The sequence below is a fragment of the Festucalex cinctus genome, chromosome 18 (assembly GCF_051991245.1).
Source record: "Festucalex cinctus isolate MCC-2025b chromosome 18, RoL_Fcin_1.0, whole genome shotgun sequence".
Lineage (NCBI taxonomy): Eukaryota > Metazoa > Chordata > Actinopteri > Syngnathiformes > Syngnathidae > Festucalex > Festucalex cinctus.
The window spans coordinates 15748547-15770774 of NC_135428.1; the positions used below are offsets into that span (position 1 = coordinate 15748547).

The following is a 22228-nucleotide window of genomic DNA, read 5'->3' on the forward strand; positions in this document are numbered from 1 at the left end:
GTTTGGTTTATACAAACATTTATTAACCCACAAGCCTCGTCCACCATTTTAGATGATGCCAATCTGTAAAAGAAATTAAAAAAAATAATAATTAGATGGGGAAACAAAAAGGTTACTTGTCAATGTCAACAGTTGAGTAGGTATCCTGGCATCAGTGGTTCCTTTGAAACGCAATCACTAACATTCAGACGGATTCATTTGTCATCACATGCTCAGGACTCGAGCCACATTTTTTTTTTTTTTTTTTCAACTAACTTCCACTCACCTTGTTTGCAACGTCTAACGCGTCGTAGTCGGGCGCCAGGCGGACGTATGCTTTCTTCTCGCCGTCGGGCCTGAAAGGAAAACCTAGCGATTAAAACTTGGGAATTTTCAGCACGGATGCCAAAACGCAGTGTGAACGCACGCACCTGATGAGCGTGTTGACTTTGGAGACGTCAATGTCATAGAGTTTCCTGACGGCGTGTTTGATCTGGTGCTTGTTGGCCTTGACGTCTACGATAAACACCAAAGTGTTGTTGTCCTCGATCTTCTTCATGGCCGACTCGGTGGTCAGCGGGAACTTGATGATGGCGTAGTGATCCAACCTGGACAACACCGAATATTTCTTATTAGTCCATATCTTAATTACATACTTAGCATAACCTAGTTAATCTATATTTGATAGGTGCATCAGTCATATAGAAGCTGGACTCATGGCATGTTCATACTTTGATCGCTTTTAAGCATCATTTGCACCAGCGTCACCATCAGTGAGGCTCTTACTTGTTCCTGCGGGGGGCGCTCTTGCGGGGGTACTTGGGCTGCCGGCGCAGACGGAGGGTCTTGGGGCGACGGAAGGTGGGAGAAGTCCTGATCTTCTTCTTTTTCTGGCTGTGGACGCCTTTGAGAACGGCTTTCTTGGCTTTCAGGGCCTTTGATTTGGCCTCCGTCTTTGCGGGGACCGCTGGATGTAAAAAAATAAATCCGTCAACGCCATTATTTAGAAAGTAAGAAACTTCTGTTATTGGTCATATTATCAGTACACGGTAATATTTACATATACCTGTAACAAAACTAGTTAATAAAAATGTCATTTTCTTGAAATTGATTAGAGAATTAACTTTTACTTGCCGCTGCCCGTTATTAACTTGCTACTCTATTGTAAAAATTACAGATTCAAAACAAAGTTTCTTATATTTGTCAATTAAAAGTTAGATTTTTCTTATTTTTTTTTAAATAAGCATATTGCATTGAAACATTCCTACAGAGTTGGCATCGACCTTTTTGTGACAATCTCTTGCCCACCTGATTTGTAAACATGCAACAACGTTCTAAAAATCGGAAATATTTAAGGCATTGCACGTGATAAGAAATGACGTCCTACGAAAAGTTCACATGTGCTGAGAAAACGAGATCGATAAACAAACATGCTTAACGTGAAGCTAACACGCTAACCTTCACGTCATGCAGCCATTATAACGGCTACTGGCTGTTAGCGTCAGAGGGGTAACAGGTACAAACAAAACACACCTGATCCAAATCTTTACCGAATTCGACAATTGGGTAAATCTACAAAAAATAAAATGTACTCATATTTGGGGGGAGGGGGGTGTAGCTAGCAGTGTAGCCTAGCACGTCCAAGTTACAGTTAAGGACACGCGCCGGTAAACTCCCACGCGTTATTGAACAAAATCACGAGTCTTTAGTCGGCATATGTTGAGGTTACCATGAAGATGTATGTTTAAATGTTTCGTTTGTACACGGACGGGTCGTAAAGGCCACACATTTGATAAAATGTGAGCATTAAAAGAGTTCCGACACACGAACCTGCCTTCTTCGCCTTCGGTGCCATGTTGCGGAAAGGAAGACAGATTGGGGTTTCCGGGCCTATAATGCAAGGGCGAGAAAGTATCGCGATATTTTGGTTGTGGCGACATTGTGACGCCACCGTCACGCGTAGGAACTCAACATTGTTTTTAACCAAAAAAAAACAACAAAAAAAAACAAAAAAAAAGGTGTGGGGGGGGGGGTATTGGCCAAGATGGCGGCGTGATGAGACGTAGTTTGTTGAGCTCTTAGCACAAAAGTTGACTGCATTATTTCTCTGGGTAAAACTGGCTTAAATACCCAAATGTTCTGGACCTCACCGTGAGCCATTGAAGATGCCGAAATAAGGAAGAAGAAGTGAAAGGAGCAGGGAACGTGAAAGTCAAGCTAATGCTAATGCTAATGACCACGACTACAGCAGAGGGATGGAATGCGAGGCACAGCTGAAGAAATGATGACTTCCCACTGCTTCCCAATACTCCAACTAAGCCTCCACTTGCCAAGAAACCTACTTTATCCTTTTCTCACTGTACGGAAAGTGCTCTTATGTCTGACGATGCTGTCCGCACATTGGCCAGCTTGATCAACTCAAGAAGTGATGCGCTTGAGAAAATGGTGGACAAAGTTTGTTCCGAGATGAAAGTGCTGAGTGGAAAACTAACCCCAATCGAAAATCGAATGGACAAAAATGAGGAGGCCGTGGTTAAGAGTGTGGCACGTGTAGTTGACTTGGAAGGTTATGGACGACGTTGGAATCTGAGATTGCACAGTTTGCCAGAAGCTGAGAAGGAAGATGTGCGTGCAGAGGTTGTCCATGTTTGCCAACAGGTGTTACTAGCTGAAAAGGAGAAGCTTCCTGATGCTGTTGATGTGGCTCATCGAGTAGGAAGAAAATACCAAGACAACCCGAAACCTCGAAGTGTCATCATCAGGTTCATCTCTCGTCGGCACACAGAGAGGCGCTCTGGAAAGCGGCAAAGAACAACGACTCCCTGCATTCGAAGGGACTGCGTTTCACCGAGGATCTGACGAAGGAGCGGGAGACTCGAGAACGATTGTGGCCCAGAATTAAAAAGGCCCGAGAAGAAGGGAAGATGGCCTACTTCGTAGGCGCGAAAGGGTTCATTTGTGGTTTAGAAATACATGCATAGGTTTTGATGTTGGTGATCATAGTTTATTCAAAAGAAGAGTTACTTAAGTTTGGCGCCTTTTCCCTGGGCTCATCATCAGTTTAATCGCTTCAGGATGCTGTTTGTGTGGAGGTTATTTTATTGTCTTCTATTTTCAGGTGTTTTATTGACTCAGAGGTATTTTGAAAAAGGTTGTCTTTTTTTTTTTTTTTTTTTTTTCCCCTTACAAAACTTTTTTATGGGGAAGAGAGAATAAAAATATGTATATGTATATTTTTTCTCCTTTTTTTTCATTTTTTCTTTTTGTAGAAATTATGAAAAGGAGAAAAAACATTTTGGTAGAAATTGTAAAAGTATGGGTTTATCTTGTTTTTGTAGGGAAAAGAAGGAAAGAAACAACTCCTAGCTTTAGTTGAATTTGTGGTTCTTTTTATCTGGTTATTTTTACTTGTGCTAATCTTGACAAGGTATGTTTAATCTATCTAAAGGTTTGCTCAAAAGTAGTATCTTTGTTTCTGTTTGTTCACTACTGTCTGTTTAAAGTTGTTAAATTTATCTTTTCTTTCACTCAATGCTAGGGACCTACGAAATATTACTGAACGCAAAGCCTTGTTTCTTTTTGCCAAACAGTTCAGGGCAGATCTAGTCTACTTACAAGAGACTCACTCTGTTGCAAAGGACACAAACTTCTGGAAATCACAGTGGGGGAACTGCGTCTGGTTTTCTCATGGAACAGAACACTCAGCTGGAGTTGCGACTTTGAAATACAGGTACAATGGAGATATTTTGTTTACTGACTGTGATCCAGCTGGTCATTTTATTTGCCAAGCTATACAGTTTAATGATCAAGTATACATAATAGGCAATGTGTATGGGTATAACAAAAAATGGAAAATGATAATCTTTTTATGTTGGTTGAGGATTTAGTGTTAGGTTGGTTAGCAAAATTTCTGAATGCTATTTTGTTGATAGGAGGTGATTTCAATGTCATACTAGATAACAGCATGGATAAATGGCTTCCTGGCTCGTCAAATAGAGTAAACACTGGCTTAATTCCATTTATGGAAAAATTTGACCTTGATGATATGGAGAGTAAAATATCCCAACAATAGGACATTTACATGGAGGAATAAAACAGGATCGAGTCAATCAAGAATTGATTTTTGGTTGATTTCAAAGAGTGTTAACAAAAATGATATCGAGGTGAACATACATCCTACCCATCTCACAGATCATAGGGCCATATACATAAAAATAAATCCATTATCTTCTCAACTTGGTGCTGTTTGTTCAGCATATTGGAAACTTAATAGCTCATCACTATCGAATGAGGTTGTGAAAAAGCTAAGAAAGAAAAACAATATTGTGCCAACTGGGAACTTTTGTAATTTTAACTTGGTAAATTTTTCAGGAAATTTAGTAATGATTTAGCTAAATCTAAAAGAATTGCAGAATTAAATTTAGTTTCAAGAATCACCTGCTTGTCTACAAAAGCCATAGATATTTTAACAGAGGAAGAAAAATTGGAGCTTTCTACTCTGCAAACTAAATTAGACGAACTGTATTGTAAAAAAATCTAAAGGAGAATTTGTTGGGTCCAGAACAAGATGGCTTGAGGAAGGGGAACAAAACTCACAGTACTTTTTTTAATTTGGAAAAACATCATGTCAATATCAATAATTTAGATAAGTTAAATGTTGATGGGATGCTTACAAAGGACCACAATCTTATAGCTAGATACTGCAGTTGATTTTATGCAAACCTGTATAGTTCTAGATATTGTCAGGCATCCACTGAGGCCCTTTTGGATCCCTTAATTGTTAAAACAATTTCGAAAGATGATATGGAACGGTGTGATCAACCGGTTACACTTGGGGAGGTTAAAGAAGCAGTCATTCTCTTAAGGAACAACAAGTCACCAGGAAATGATGGATTGGTTTCGGAATTCTACAAGTCCTTTGAATCTGAACTTACTGCCCTCCTGTATGAAGTCTATTTAGAAAGTATTAGGAAAGGAACGCTTCCGACGACAATGACTCAAGGTCTCACAACTTTAATTCCCAAACAAAACAAAGACATTTCTCTGCTTAATAATGATTACAAAATATTTTCCCTGATATTTGCTAGAAGATTAAAAACCATACTGAATTCTATTATTGAGGAGACTCAATCTGGGTTTATGCCCAAAAGGCACATAACAAACAATATTAGGCTTGTTCTGGACGTTTTGGATTATTCTGATATGTTGGAGGATAATGGCTTTATTTTGTTTTTAGACTTCTATAAGGCGTTTGACACAGTTGAGCATCAGTTCATAATACATTCTTTAAATAAATTTGGCTTTGGTAACTATCTTTGTTCTGCTATGGAAACTCTATAAAAACAGCAATAGCTCTATTAAATTGTCTGTGGGCACCTTTCCATGATTTGAGATCTCCAGAGGTATAAGGCAGGGCTGTCCTGCCTCCCCATACCTTTTTCTGATAGTCTTATCATATCTGTCTTATCATATTAAAACTAGTGCTGTTGAAGGCATCTCTCTTCTGGGTAAAGAATTCATCTTGACGCAATTAGCGGATGAGTCAACACTTTCTGAAAAATAAAAAGCAAATTCCCGTGGCCATCAAAGCAATTCAGGAGTTCTCAAGGGCCTCAGGCTTATGTCTGAATATTAACAAATGTGAACTTATCGCTATTAAGGACTGTGACAAGTCTGAATTGTATAGCATTCCCACAAGAGCTGAAGTGAAATATTTAGGTATTGTAGTGTCAAAAGATGAAAAGGTGAGATGTTCTGCAAATTTTAACCCAATTATTAAAAATACACAAACGAAATTGAATCAATGGCTCTTACGAGATCTGTCGTTGAGGGGTAGGATTTTACTCACCAAAGCAGAAGGACTCTCTTGTCTTACATATGCAGTTATGGCTGTACATGTCGATAAGGTGATTAGTAAGGGGATTGACAAGATGCTCTTCAATTTTACAGGATTCATTATTTGAAGAAGACAGTTGTTATGAATTCCTATGAAAATGGTGGGTTAAACTTCTTGGATTTTTCTACCTTGATTAACACCTTCAAGATTAATTGTATAAAACAAGTCTATCAAAACCCCACTTTGATCTGGAACATTATTCCTCTCCGTATATAATCAAAGCTAGGTGCTATTGATTTTTTTCTTGCCTGCAATTTTGACATTGACAAAATTCCTGTTAAGATGTCAGCCTTTCGCCACCAGGCCTTTCTTTTTCGTGGTCGCTCATCTACAAACACAACTTTTCCCCGCATAATTATTTGATCTGGAATAACAAGGACATTCTATATAAGCACAAGTCTATCTTTTTGGAATATTGGTTTCAAAATGAGATTATCTGGGTAGATCAATTTGATAATGCAGGGCTTTTGCTAACATATGATGAGTTTCTTCAAAAATGTCTTATCCCGGTGACACCTGGAGATTATGCTAAAGTGTTTGGAGCCATCCCCTCTGGTGTGTGTATGCTTTTCAACAGCCAAAAGCGACTGGATAACCACAATGCTGTTTTTTTTTTTTTTGGCTCCAAAAGATACAACTGTAGGGAGAATATGTCTGTCTGGACGTCCTGCAAACAACAATAGACGTATACGAACCATGTTCCAGAAAGAGATTACAACATTACTGTATGTTATTCCGTATTGGAATATGTTTGTGGATGATATACCATTGAAGAAGGTCTGGCTCCTGACAAATTTCTGATTACGAATAAAGTCAAAGAAATATCTTTTAAGTTGATCCATAAATTCTACCCAGCAAAATCTTATATCAGTAAGAAATTCAAAAAAGATATTAACTGTAGCTTTTGTAACGAGTGCCCTGAAACTGTTGTATATTTGTTTTGGTATTGTCCATCTGTCAGTTTATTTTGGCAGCGACTGAGTGATTTTTATTCATGATAATATTGAAAAGGATGTTGTGATTGCTTGGAAGAATGTATTGTTTGTTTGTTTTTTTTGAAAATGGTATAGAGGAAATTAATTCTAACTATATGATAAATGTATTACTTTTAATGTCTAAATACCATATTCACTGTTGTAAATTCCGAGTTTAAACAATACATTCTTTCAATCAAGTTCTCTGACAAAAAAAAAAAAAAAAGGCTTTGAAAATAGTAGAGATTTGCTCCAATTTGAATATCTTCTTGTTACCTCTCAGGCCCACAGTACATTGCAGCATAACCTTTTTTTCCTCTATCTTTCTTTTTCTGTTTTCTGTCTATTTGTATTTGTTGTCTTGAGTGATTGTTTCAATGATTATGTTGAAGTTGTACTTTGTGTTTGCAATAAAAAAAAAAAAATCAATTGTTTTTTTAAATTAAGCAGGGTCACTTGTCAGCAAGAAAATTCACCTCCCTGAAAAAAAAATGTTGGAGGAAAAATACCCGGATTGAAAAAAAAAAAACACGTTAGTGACCCCTAGTTTCTACGAACGGGTAATCTAAAAATGTTTAAACTTTAAATTCTGGATGTACCCTTCGACACACATTAATGACAAATTTGCCCTCCAGTTCGTTATCTGCTCCGGCGTTCATATCTCTCAACCTAGCTGCGACCCGGAAGTTAAACACCGACCGGAAAACGAAATGAGGATTTGTCTGGGCGTTTTGTTTGTTTCGAGGCTAGCACATGTTCTAAGTTACGTTTAGTCGGTAATTTTTGATTGTTTACATGCACAGAGGCGCCCACAATAAAGGAATATTGTCTCCAAGTCGGCTGCGACCGTCTACCTGCACGACAGCTGAAGAAAAGTGGTGACGTGTTGTGAAAAGGTAACTCGTGTTCAACTTTTCCACGTTTTCACTAGTGCATGGTCCTCTAAAAGTACATTTTTGTTTAAAAAGAACCATCGTCTTATATTTAGTGTGTCTAATAATAAATACACAAAAAAATAAGACCGCAGGATTTAAGACAATACAGTTTGAGCGTTTGAAAGTATTCAAATTAGTCAGGCAAGTGATCCTGATGCCTTGTGGGATTAGTTGGCTGCATTCGATGATGGTCGGACTTCATCAGAATGGTTGACAGTTTTTTATTTCTATCTATAGATCGATAGATATAGATATTGGTCCTCAAAACTAATTTTGACCTCCAGCAAACTTGCCTTCTTGCAATTTTGCTTTATTGTTTTTATCTTATTTCATAATAAGTATTTCATACCGTTTAGTAGTTCACCGTATAATTTCATGCAGGGAGATAGCGGCATACTGTTACGTTTAGGTGGAGTTATGAAGAATATTTATGAATGAAGAAAGCTATCTAGTTTTATACTCGGAAATTGTGTTTTACCATGATCTGAATATATGACTGGATAGCCGATAGCCGTTGAAGTCACAAGGCGGCTATCTTGCTCCTCCCATCTCGCGCACAGACTCCTGTACGTTATTCGAACAGAATAGATATGCAGCTGATAGGCAGGTAATTTGTGGCGGGGTGGTCACTATTTTTAAACGAGTAAAATAAATTAAAAATAAATAAAGTGGACGGAATGTGATGCTTTGAAGACCCTCTTTTTTTTCCTTTTATCACGTAGTTCCTTAAACCCAAATATTAGATTTGGAAAACATGTTTAGTTGAATTAGTTATAATTCTTTAATAATAAAAATATATATATATACAATTTTCCTCCTGTAAACATCATTAAGCATATAACTTATACACATATCAAGAAAAGTTGTAAAATGCCTGAAGACTTCTTGTTTATGTTTTACAAATTTAAAACCTCATAAATCATGCTGTTTCTACTAAGTACGGTCTCAAATATTCTCCAATTTCGATATTGTAAATGTATAGGATCGTATGATGAAAAACGTTTCTTGGGAGGAGCAATATGGCGGCCTCGCGACTTCAAAAGTCTTGGGCTCTCGACTATCCAGTTATATATTCAGATCAGTGCTGTTTTCTCAGCGGTCGCCATTGTAGAGTCACGTCACAATGTAGTCCGTTGGTGAAGTAGGGGTACTTTTTTTTTTTTTTGAACAACTTCACAAGTGGGATTTCCCATACATTCAAGGAATAACTTTACTGTTGCTATGTTTGTTCTGTAAATTTCAATAAAGTCTAAAAAAAAAAATATTTCTTAAAGATAAAAAAAAAAGTGGGATTTTAGAGTTCAAGGGGGCGTTTCCGTACGCACTTCCGGGTTTGAAGTCAGAAAAGTCCGATTTCCGACAATTCTCGAATGCAGCACGAGTTCCAGAGGGCGGGGCGGCAGCAGTTTGCGAAGGCTGGTCTTCGCGGGTGATGGGCGTGAGAAGGGTGGAGTCGGCAGACCGCAGTGAGCGGGTGGAGGTGGCGTAGGTTGGAACGCACTGACCTGCCTGTTCACTGCATGGATCACTTGCATTCTATCAAAAATCAAAAACCGACCGAAAGTCGTCAAAATTTCAATAATATGACATTTATCAAGTAGTGATGTGAATATTTAAGAATTTTTCATCTGTATAAAAACCAAGTGTTTTATGCAAATTGCCACTTACAATATGCAAATGAGCATGACTGACTGCTTCCGTTTGTGTTTTCTTGACATGATGGAGGCCGTTTGGGACATGGATGGGTCTGCGCTACACCATGCAACTGGAAATCTGCTCTTAGACAGGTGCGTGTACTTTTTTTTTTTTTAATCCAAGGATGCCATGTTGTGTGCTTGAGGAGGTGTGTCTGATGCCACTTAGCCATTTGTCAGTGCACTTTGACTTGCGCTTGCTGTACCAGGACACACACCAGGACAACATTCAATGGTTCTCAACATTTGCTTTTTTTAAAATCACATTGGTGTGGCCCAAATTATTGAAAAATAAATTATTTAGAAAATATAAGCAAAAATAAAGTCAACTTTTCTTCCCCCAAATGCATTAAATAAAATGTTAGTTTGATATTATGTTGCCTACTTATTAAAATACTAATACTATTTGTACAAAAAGATAATAATAATCTTAATTAAAAGCACATGTCCAGGAGCACTGAATGATGTACTTGTTGTCTGGTTCCACATGTGGCAGTGTTGATGAATTGGATTTGGCCTATAGAGAGATGGATCAGGCAGTTGGTTTTTGGTTGCACTCATGTACCGAATGACTTTCCAAAATGGACAAATTATTCGGTACACTCTCGTTGTTGTCTTGACTCATGTATACAGGTTATGATGATAGATAGACAAGTCATGAGGTGTCAGTAGATCGCCCTCAAGTGTACCTAATCAAAGTGTCCAAATATTAGGTACACTCAGTCTTATTTCTTGGCGATGTGAACATGGTCTATTGACAGATCATGTCCTCAACTGTGGACAGTCGAACCTGTGCATGTTGTTCCATGTGCTCCGTCAACTTCAACATGCTAATGCTATGAAGGGATGTGTGCTACTTCACTACTGTGTGTGCTACTGTGTGCAAATAGAAATAGTTTTGTTTTTTAATTAAAAATTGTTCTGCTTTTACTAATGATTCCATATGCTAAACTTTAACGATTTTAATTGAGGCATTTATTGACAGTTTGGCATCGTTAATTACTGTTGTTTTTTTGTTTTTGTTTTTTGAGCGAGGTAGCATTAGACTTAGCTGCGACCCTGAAGTGTTGTGAGTAATTTGATGTTGATGTGAATGAGCATGACTGACTCCTTTTTGTTTTTTCCTGACATGATGGAGGAGGTCTTGGGTGAAGACGAAGCCAACAGACTCAAGACTTGAAGACGTGTGGACAGCTGCTTTCGGACTGCTTTCGGACAGGTGTGTGCGCTATTTGAAGGCAAATGTTGTGTGCTTGACGTACATGATGTCACTAAGCCATTTCTCAGTGCACTTTAACCTCTGCTTGATGTACGACACAGAACATCATTCAATGCTTGTGAACATGTGCTTTATTCAATGACATTGTTGTGCCCAAATGATTGAAAATATTTGGCAAAATAATGCTATTTTGAAGTCATTCGATGGATGTTATTTTTGCCCACTTAGGAAAAGAATAGTATGAAAAAAATATTACGCACATGTCCAGAAGCATTGAATGATGATCTTGTCTATTAGTGTTTAATGGCTTGTGCTCATGTGACATCACACACACAACATGGTGTCGTGTGTTGCTGCTTCCATGTACAGCCTGTCAACCCGTGTTTGTAACTCAACTCCAACCAGATTGCTGTGTCAAAAAAAAAAAAAAAAAAGTGCTTGTCTGAAGTCAAATATATTTTTCAAATGGAAAGAGTGTCTCCGTGTTTTATTTCTGTGAGTTTTCAAATCGTGACTATTTGTCACTCGGTTCATTCTCAAGGCCAGATGGCGGGATTTTGAGCATGAATAGAGGAAGCCTGCTTGCACCAGAGGCCAAAACATCTTCATAAACATGAACTTTCCATTTGCAATCTATTCAAGGCCTGAAAAATGCTTTCTTGCTAGTATTAAACTTGAACATGCAAATGAATGGACATAGCGCCACCTACTTCAGGAAAAAGTCCTAAATAATTTGCATAACTAACCACTCCCTCTCAAAATTGACCTATTGGCTGACTGTATGCAAATTAATTTGCATAACCACACCCACTTTCCAGCACCAGACATGGTATATTGTCTAATTTGCATAACCACACCCACTTATGCTAATTACTGGGTGGGGTAATTTGCATAAACTCCACCCACTTATGGAGCCAACCCATCAGATTTTGGCAATTACAGAACCCACCAATCAGATTGCATCCTACTCAGTAATTTGCATAACCCCACCCACCATGCAACTTGGCCACACCCCTCTCTGAACAAGATACATTTTATGAAACACTTAAAGATTTTCTAACATCACAAGGAGAGTTCACAAAAGATGCAAATGTCAACTTCATTATTTATTTTGCAGAGCGCATAGTGAAATGGCCAAAATGGCAAACAGGGGGGGTGGGGGTAGGGAAAAAAAAAAAAAAAGTTCAGAAAAGATGCAATTTGTCGACTTTATTTCCCTCCCCACCCTAAGAGTACAACAAGCTGGAATGGCAAAAAAAAAAAAAAAAGACTCCATTGCTGTCTCCTTGTCATCACCAGGTGAAGGGTGAAGTTGTGAGCCAGCGGGAAGAGATGGTGCAGACCTAAGACAAAACAACATCAGTGAGTTATGTCAACTTGTTGTGAAGCAAATGTTTAAATGTGATGAAATGAAACCCACCAGCACAGAAGGGGATCTCACAACTTTACTGGGATTTGGGCCCATCACTGACCCAACTATATCGCCAGGAAGCCCGCCATGTTCCTTGGCACCTGCGGCAGAACAGTGGAAGACATTGAGGAGCAGCTCGCCGAGTCGACAACATCCAAAGTAGGGATGCACCGAAATTAACATTTTTGGATGAAACCAAAAGAGAACTGAGATCTGTGCCTTTCTTAATTTCTGGTGGTGATTTTTTTAACCCCAAAGCCTGTATTTTGCCATTTTGTGTTTTGTAAACAGCGGGATGTTTCTGTGGAAAGACAGCGTTTACACCCCTCCAGCCAATCGCAGAGCGGGCGGTGGCGTGGCGCAAACGGGGCCAGGAGAATTTGTTGGCTGCCTGACGTCACTCCCACAGCAATTTGAAAGCACGCACGGATTATTTTTTTCCACTCACAGAAGCTTACATGTGTGAATGAGAGTGGGGAAAAAAAATAAATAAAAAAATCCATGCGTGGTTTCAAATTGCCGCAGGAGTGACGTCACACAGCCGACAAATTCGTCCGGCCCCGTTTGCAACAGGCCACCCCCTGCTCTGCAATTGGCTGGAGGGGTGTAAACGCTGTCTTTCCACAGAAATGTCCCGCTGTTTATAAAACAAACAAAATGGCAAAATACAGGTTGGGAGGGTGGGGGTTTAGGACAAAATCACCACCAGAAATTAAGAGAAGCCCAGATCTGTAAATTGAGAAGTAGTTTGTTTAAATCCTGCATTTAAAAAGTGAATTTTCCTCAGTGAAACCGGCAGACTAGGCCTTTAAAGTATGACTTTACAGTGTTTCACCCACAAATTTTCAGAGGTTCAAAACTGTCACAAGCTGAGTTAAAAAAAAAAAAAAAGGGATCTTGGCTTTGTTCTCTCTGAGCAACAATGTTTCCCGTGTTGAAACCTGTAATTGGTAAATTTTAAAACTTGTAACTTTAAGGTTGAAATAACTGAAAATGTAATTTTGGAACTGTAATTCATAGTCCCATTCCATTACACAACAGCACCACTCACAGGACCATGGAAGAACACTGCCAAAAGTCTGCCAATACTCAACGTACTTTAATCTTGAGGGTACGTGGCAGTGGTGTGAGCACAAGTCTGCAACTTTTGGCAGTTCTTCCGCTTCCCCCACACCACCACCAAGTACCCTCAAGTTTCACCATTCAGATTTAAACACTGGAAACAAATTATTGCCCAGAGAGAAAAATGTCAAAATGCCTTTTTTGAAACTCAGCTTGTGACAGTTTTGAACCTCTGAAAATTTGTGGGTGAAACACTAAAGTTAGACTTTTAAAAATGTATTATTTTAAAGCTTTTTTTTTTTTTTTCCCCCCTGAGATTTCAGTCAAATATTTTCAGAGATTGAAACAATTTTTCAGTCCTACAAAAATGTTTTTCAAGATTTAAATCTTTGAGGTTTTGAGTATTGGAGGGATTCTGATTCCATAGGTGACATGGCGCAAGGGCTCACATGACTCATCTATTCATGGTTTTTGACGGCCCCAAAACTAAGACAGACGTACTTAACTTCGAACTGAAATCACATCCAAGCTCCACTTAAGCATACTAAGACAATGCGCTAACATTGTGTTGTGCGAATCCTTTAACTCCAAGTTTTTGCTAACAAATACAAGTCATTTTAAACTGTTTGGGCCAGAAGGAACTTAGTTTGTGTTTCAAATGACGTCAATAATTTCTAAATGTTTGAACATTTCCTAACAAAAAATTATTTGGATCATCATGATTTCAATTACCAAAATAATTCTCACCCCGTTTGGCATTTAATGCAGACGCTTGCAGCTTTTTTTTTTTTTTTTTTTGGCTTGTCATAACATCCCATTTCAAGTCAGTCTTTTGGTGTTAATTTCATTTTGGCTGAAGGCCAAAAATGTCTATTTTTTGGCAAAATATTTTCGCAGAAAATTCGGTGCATCCCTAATTCAAAGCTTACCATCAATTGCGTCAACTTCAAGCTGATGGCATCAATGCAGCACCAAGAACGCGAATGTTGGACAACAGTCACTGCCCGGTGAAGTGGACTCTACAACAAAAGAAAGGACGCGTTAAGTTTTTATTTTCTATATATAAATGTAGCAAATATTTGACACAAGATGAAACCCACCAGTGCTGAAAATGACCTGCGAGTTTCTGGGACTGTCGGTGATAACGCAGATACATTCACAGGTAGCAGACCATGAAGAAAACATTGAAGCCACTCCTGTTTTTGAAACCCCAACAGCTGTTTGGAACTCTGCTTTAAAGCCCTAATCCTCTATTAAAACCCCCGAGTTCTGTTGTACAGAAAAGTTTTTATCAGCTTCGCCAGATAGCTAAGGTGAAACCAATTTTATCAAGACTGGACTTGGAAAGATTGATTCATGCTTTTATTACAACTCGTCTTGATTATTGTAATTCTTTGTATGTAGGCATTAGCAAGACTGCTCTTGCCCGTCTGCAACTTATACAAAACTCTGCTGCTCGTCTGCTTACTCAGACACGTAGACGTGAGCATATTACTCCTATCTTAGCATCACTGCATTGGCTCCCTGTGCACTATCGAATTAATTTTAAGCTTCTGTTGTTTGTTTTTAAATGTTTGAATAATCTTGCACCTCCCTATTTATCTGAGTTGCTTCACCCTTATAGCCTACCCCGATTACTAAGATCAGCTGACCAGTTGCTTCTGGTAGTTCCGAAAACAAGGCGGAAGCTTAGGGGTGACAGAGCGTTCGCGACTGCTGCTCCCAGGTTGTGGAATCAATTACCACTGTATGTTAGACAGGCCACTTCACTCCTGGTTTTTAAATCACGTTTAAAAGCATATTATTTTTCCCTGGCCTTCAGCACGTAGTATTACTGATATTTACAAGCAGTAGACTGGCATGAATTTGTTTATATTATTTTATGTGTTTTGTGATTTCTAAGTATGTTTTTATATTTTATCTGGTTTTATTATCTTATTTTATGTGCAGCACTTTGGTTCCCTTGTGGATTTTTAAATGTGCTATACAAATAAAGTTGATTGATTGATTGATTGATTGATTGGAAACCCTACTTGGAAACCCCAACACTGTCTTAAAACTCTGCTTTGAAACCATAATCCTGTCTTGAAATCCTAAATTGAAAAACTAAACCTTTTTGAAATCCCAACCTTGACTTGAAACCCTAATTATGAACTCTAACCCAAGCTCAAAAACTTAATTTCAAACCGTCACCCTGTTCGAATCCCTAAATTGAAACACTACCCCTTTTTGAAACCGTAATCATGTCTTGAAACCATAACTTGAAACCCTCACCTTGATTTTGAAACCCTAACGTGAAGCTCTAACCCTGTCTTGAAACCCATGTTAACCCATGTTTTGAGAACCAAAACTTTGAATCCTAACCCTGTTTTAAAACCGTAAATTGAAGCACTAACCCTTTTTGAAACCCTAACCTTGACTTGAAAACACAATTAGAAGCTCTAACCCAAGCTTGAAACCCTAATCCTGTGTAGAAAACTTAATTTGAAACCACATCCCTATTTAAATCCCTAAATGTAAGCACTGTACCATAACTTGAAACCCTAACCTTGTTTTGAAGCCCTTACATGAAGCCTAAACCTTGTCTTGAGACCTTAATCCTGTGTTAAAAACCTGATATGAAACCTATACCCTGTCTTGAAACCCGAACTTGAAAGCCTTTGGTTTGAAACCTTACTCCACTCTTGAAAACCAACCATAGTTTAAACCTAATCCTTGGTTAAAATCCTACTTTTAAAACGATAAACCCTTAACAGATGCACGAAACCCTTTTTGGAACCATAATCCTGTCTTGAATCTATATTTTGAAATCCTAACCTCAGATTGAAATTCTGATTTGAAGACTATTTTGAAACCCTAATCCTGTTTCGAAAACCAAATTTGAAACTTCAACTTTGTATCAATCCAGCATTGAAATCAAAAAGTGGCATCTCAGTTTAAAACCCTAATCCGCGTTTAAACCCTAAACTTTAATTAAAATTGTAACCCTGAAACCCTAATTTGGAAACCCTAACACTGTCCCGAAACAAGACTGTCATCTGTAACAAAGTAACACAACGTTGATAGTGCAAATAAATTATTATTATTTTTTTTAAATGACAAAGTTGTTGTGTGAGTTGTTACTTGTGAGTTTCTCATACGCGTGCACACATACACGTGCATGCACACGCGCACACGTTGTCATACTGGTCAATCCAGTTTTGTTCCTTCAAGTCATATTGTTCTAACTGTGTGCGCCTACAGCCACCTGGACAAGACCACCACCTGGCATGACCCCCGCCTGACACAGCTCCAATCAGCCGCCCCGCCGCACCCCGGCCCGGCCCCGGTCCACACCCACTCCCTCAGCAACCCAGCCACGGCCACCGTCACGCCCAGCTGCAATCCAGACGCAGGTATTCATCATAAATCATTGCAATTAATAAAGTTCATAAAGTTTTGATATGTTGCTGCGTATTAGTGAACATGGCAAACGCAACAGCCGTTACAGAATCAAATCCAAATCCCGCTGAACCGAATTAAATCGACACATTTTAGAATTGTTAATTTTTTTTTTTAATCATATCGTACTCCATCTATCGAAAATCGTATCAAATTGTCTTTTGTGGAGAGATGCACACCCCTAATATATATATATATATATATATATACATACATGTATGTATATCACTTCACCGGTAATATGTAAAGATGAGGACTGTATTTCTTATGAATTAATGCAGACCAGGGGTCAGAAAAAGTCCTTTTAGGCCAAATAAATAACTAAAAATCTGTCTGGACCCATAAAAACTTTGAACATTGTTATGAATCAAGCATATTATGGTCATTTTTTGCCCCTCTTCCTCCATTTTTGGACTTTTTTGACAATTTTATGTAGATTATATGATAATTTTTGGGAAATCTTTTTCATTTTTGAACATTTTGTAGTTACTTTTTTTTTTAATGTTTTTCTCTTCTGCCTTTTTTAAATTAATGAATTTTCTGACTCTTTTTTTTTTTTTGGCAATTCCTCAGACATTTTATGGAAATTTTATGCCTTTCTTCTTTTGTTTTTGGATTTTTTTTTGATTTAATGTTTTCTTTTCTCCCTTTTTTAAAAATATTTTTTTCTGACTTTTTTGGGGGCAATTTTGTATACATTATATGATCATTTTCAGATCATTTTCTTTTTTTTGTTTTTGGACATTTTATAGTTAGTTTTTGAATGTTTTTCTTTTCTGCCTTTTTTTTTAAATAATGATTTATTATCATTTTTTTTGGGGGGGGGGGGGTTAGGGGTTAGTGTTTTTCACCTTTTTTTTTTTTTTTTTTTTTTGGCAATTCCTAAGACCGCTTATGCCTTCTTTTGTTTTTGGACATTTATGGTTATTTTTGAATGTCTTTTCTGCCTTTAAAAAAAAAAAAAAAAAAAGCAGATTTTTGGGCAATTTTGTGTACATTTATGATAATTTTCAGGATTTCTTTTTTGTTTTTGGACATTTTATCGTTACTTTTTTGAATGTTTTTCTTTTCTGCCTTTTTTTTTTTTTTTTTAAATAATGATTTATTATTATTATTATTTATTTATTTTTGAAATTCCCAAGACCTCTTATGCCTTCTTTTGTTTTTGAACATGTTATGGTTGTTTTTGAATGTTTTCTTTTCTGCCTTTTTTAAAATATTTTTTTCTGACTTTTTGGCAATTTTGTGAACATTATATGCTAATTTTCAGGATTTATTTTTTGTTTTTGGACATTTTATAGTTAGTTTTTGAATGTTTTTTTTTTTTTTTTTTTAATTATTTTTATTTTATTTTTTTACTTTTTTGGCAATTCCTTAGACATATTATGGCAATTTTCTACCTTTCTTCTTTTGTTTTTGGACATTTTATTGTCACCTTTTGAATGCTTTCGTTTCTGCCTTTTTAAAATACATTTTCTGAATTTTTGGCAATTTTGTGTATATTATATTTTATGCTCCACCCCCCAGTTTTATTTAGTCGGACAATGCATGTTAATGAACATCACACCACACCGGATTATAGCCATTGGACATTTTATTGTCACTTTTTTTTGACATTTTTAGGTATATATATATATATATATATATATATATATAATTATTATTATTTTTTTTTTTTTTTACTTTTCCAATCTACCTGCTAAACTGCCGCTTATTGTGAAGTAGGTTGAGTGAGTTTTCGCTGCCACCGTACAGCACTCTTATACGACTAATATCTTTTCGTGTAACGGGGTGTTTCTTTACCCACAATCCTTTGCTGAGAAGTCATTAAAGACAAAAGTCGGGGTGAGGTTGGGGGGGGGTCATCTTCTCCTGCTCATGTGTGCTCTCGCTGCTGTTCAGGTGGGCTGCCTGAAGGCTGGGAGCGGGCCGCCACTGCCGAAGGGGACGTGTACTACATCGATCACATAAATAAGAGCACCACGTGGCTCCACCCGCGTCTAGGTAGCGCCGCCACAGTCCAGTATTATATTATTTGGGGGTGGGGGGTTATGCAGAGCTGCTTGTTTGTCCACTTGCCATCACCGCAACGGGAAAGGTCACCAAAAAAAAAAAAGAAAAAGTTGTCTTGAACCTCAAGGAAATGAATAAAATTATTTCGTTTTACCCTCTTAAGTTATTTTGTCGCATGTTTTTTATTTTTATTTTATTTTTTTTGTGCTACAGGCCTGCTGAGCTTGGCCATGCAGCAGCGGAAGGAGAAAGAAAGACTGCGATGCAAGCAGCAAATGCAGGTCAACACGCAGGTATCATGTCACTTAGGCAAGATTGGGAAAACTTTTATTTATCCCTGAGGGGCAGTGAAGGACGTAGAGCGCGGCACAGTTATTAACACACGTTTACAACATAAATACAAAATAAGGGCATGAATAAGTATGAAGGGTGTGGTGGAATCTTTCCATTGAAATACATCATGACGTTTACATTATTACGCTGATAAGCTTTCATGGCATGGAAGTTTGGTAACGTACCATTAGTTGGTACTGTGGTACACGAGCTTGGAGTTCGAAACACAAGTGCAACAGTAATTCTATTGGTCAGTCTAAGTGCTACTACAAGTACTAACACCTACTGCTGCTACTACAAATACAAGTACCACTACTACTACTACTATTACTGCTGCTGCTAATACTGTACAAGTGCAAATAGTAGTACTACTATAAGTACTACTACAAATTCTATAAGTGCTGCTACTAATACTACTACAGTATACTACTACTACTACTACTACTACTACAAGTATACTACTACTACTATTACTGCTGCTGCTAATACTGTACAAGTGCAAATATTAGTACTACAACTAATACTACAAGTACTACTACAAATTCTAAAGTACTGCTGCTACTACTACCACTACTACAAGTATACTACTACTACCACTATTGCAGGTCTACTACTATTATTACTACTACTACTAAGACTACTACTACAAGTACTACTACTACTACAACATGTACCGCAAGTACTACCAGTACTGCTACAAGTACTACATTAGGCTTCCCACCTTGCAAGAGTCAACAGTCCCATTCAAAATTTCCACAGGAATGTTCTACTTGTAATAGTCATTTAAACTTAAGACGTACTTTACCCTCATTGAAAATGTAATTCAACGTCAAGAAATCAAATTGTAAGCGAAAATTGTATTTAAAAAATATGGCATATTGAAGCGCCTGTTTACAGTATAATCATTTGGTGTGTGAATGTTTTTGGTAAGAGCTGGACTTCAGTTGACAGCAACTTTTTTTTTTTTATATATAAAAGTTGAGTGCGATTTTGTTTCGTAAGAAGTCGGAATATTGTATTTGAGTGAATGTGCTTGTGTTGTAGGACACATCCGGTGGAGGTAGGAACCAAATGTCGGCTGCTATGGATCATGACAGGAGCGCACTTGCACCGTCTGTGGATGTCAGGATCCGAGCTCCGACCCATGAACCCACACTGAATGGGTGAGTATCATCATCATCATCATCATCCTCGTCCTTATCATGCGACGTGGTTGTTTGTCACCGCACAGGGGCGCTCACTCCCGCAACGAGAGCACCGACAGCGGCCTGAGCGTCAGCAGCTTGCCGCGCTCGTCCGACCTGGCGCTCGCCGCCTCTGTGGATCACATGGATACCGGTAATGCTAAATGCTAACATGTAGCATATAGACAGTTGGTGTACTGGAGAATGCCAGCAACCTGAGTGGAAAAAGCTCTAAGATGGGTTGAGGATTTCAAATCATGCTCTTGTAGTTGGGGACTAATAAGAATGGCTAACATGCTAATAGTTTGTATGCTAACATGTAGAAAGATAGCAGCCAGAGCGCCCAGTGTGGCTCGATAAAGACTTTTGCAGTGTAGTCAGTGGCAGGGTTATAATAGTTTAAGATTTTCCATTATAGTTGTTTTTATTTTGTTTTGACTTTTTTTTTTTTTTATTCAGTTAGTTTTAATTAGTTTTTAGAGATGGTATAGGCATTTTAGTCCTGACCTTCCTTTTAGCTTCTTGCTAACAGTTGTATGCTAGTAGTACATAGAAATCCATGTGTAGAAATTGCTAAAGTGGATTGATAAGGATTTTAATGAAACCTTAAAGTCAAGTACCAGTTTAAAACTGAAGCTGATCAAATGCTAACATGCTAATTGTTGGTATGCTAACATATAGCAAGACAGCTCCCTGAGTACAGAAAGCACAAAGTCAGGTGGATGAGGATTTTACATGTTGCCCTGTTAAGTCAGTTACAATTTCTAATAAGAATGGCTAACATGCTATAATTTGGTAATAAAGTAAACAATCTCGTTGGCTGTCGTAGGCGAGTGCGGCGGCGAGTCGTCGACTTTACAGGACTCGATGCCCGCGATGAGCGAGAGCGAGGAGTTGATGCCCTGCATCCCCGAGGGTCTGACTTCGGACCTCCTGATGGACATGGAGACGGTCCTGTCCGGCTCGCACATGGACAGGGACAGCCTGCTCACCTGGCTATAGAGACACCATTTTGTGTCCTCTTCGAGAACATTTGTGTGGATTGTTGACACTAACATGATCAGAGAGACTTATTTTGCCTACACGTGACAGACACTCAATGTTACCCTCCCTGGCACCCTTGAAATAATCTCACCTCAGGTGGTAAGATGCTGGAATTCTTCCTTTTGCGCGGACTGGGGGGGGGGTGGCTTTTGGAAGAATCCAAATGGTCAAGATACTCATCATACTCATCATGCTAGGCCTTTTGGAGCGTGTTTCAGCCCACTTTGAAAGTCAGTTATTCATGATTACCACCACCATGCACAATGGAAATTAACAGAATGGCTAGAAATAGTCCACAAAGTCAAAAATAGTTCATGCCATGCATATTGTTCATAACTGCTACCTTTGCACGAAAGAAACAAAACACCTAAAAATAGTCCAGGGGGGGACAAACTCATAATGAAGGGAAGGTATTAAAGCTTGAAGTAATTGTATGCATTTGACGTAAAATATGTACATTATTGTGGTTTATTGTACATTCGATGCTAATATTTGCCTCACTTTATTGAGCCGCGCCAGAGCGTGGAAATATTAGAAACGGCAGAGGAAACGAATGCACTGAGTGGAGTACTTCCAGCTGTTCTTAATATTATGGGTTTCGCCTTCTCATGTGGTATTTTAGGAGGTAGCCATTTTAAAGCTATTGTTACACTCGAAGGTACACTACTACAACCTTTTATCATTGCAATAAACAACAAATGAAGACTTTTTATTTTTTATTTTTTTTTTATTTTTATTTTTTAAGGCCGCTTAATGGAGTAACATAGAAATGGTAGATTTTGCGGTGTGTTTTTAATATACCTTTACGTGTATCGCTCATACATATCCCATCAGTGCAACACACTAACTTGTTATTTATCTTAGGATGATGCATGACACTCCCTGTATGAATATGTAACATAATGAGCTTTATTATCTATTTACAGAGTTTTGTACCTTTTTATGCATGTTCTTTATATATCCATTTATTTTTTCTCACTAATTGTTTGAAATGCATAATAAACAATAAATGAATAAAAAGCATAGAAGTTCTTTGTGCGCGT

At 38.0% G+C, this 22228-nt stretch overlaps 2 protein-coding genes and 1 non-coding gene across 3 annotated transcripts; 1 reads left to right on the top strand and 2 right to left on the bottom strand.

The window, feature by feature from the left end:
- Position 1: 1 nt before the first annotated feature.
- Positions 2-1849, bottom strand: LOC144006774 (large ribosomal subunit protein uL23). Its single transcript, XM_077505806.1, has 5 exons — positions 1810-1849; positions 766-946; positions 411-587; positions 266-335; positions 2-63 (listed from the first exon to the last, which is right to left on the bottom strand). The coding sequence occupies exons 1-5, from the start codon at positions 1832-1834 to the stop codon at positions 49-51; spliced, it is 468 nt and encodes a 155-aa protein (XP_077361932.1). The 5' UTR covers positions 1835-1849; the 3' UTR covers positions 2-48.
- On the bottom strand, positions 667-739 carry LOC144006874 (small nucleolar RNA Z17). Its single transcript, XR_013279963.1, has one exon. It is a non-coding gene; the product is annotated as a small nucleolar RNA Z17 (small nucleolar RNA).
- Positions 1850-2355: 506 nt separating the features above from the next.
- On the top strand, positions 2356-22217 carry LOC144006810 (uncharacterized). The gene is made up of 13 exons (XM_077505850.1): positions 2356-2691; positions 2742-2937; positions 3570-3709; positions 7485-7569; positions 9161-9269; positions 12010-12059; positions 12186-12267; positions 16414-16565; positions 18514-18615; positions 18838-18917; positions 20002-20120; positions 20189-20295; positions 20971-22217. Exons 1-13 carry the CDS (start codon positions 2356-2358, stop codon positions 21141-21143), a joined length of 1731 nt encoding a protein of 576 aa, XP_077361976.1. The 3' UTR covers positions 21144-22217.
- The last annotated feature ends 11 nt before the right edge of the window (positions 22218-22228 follow it).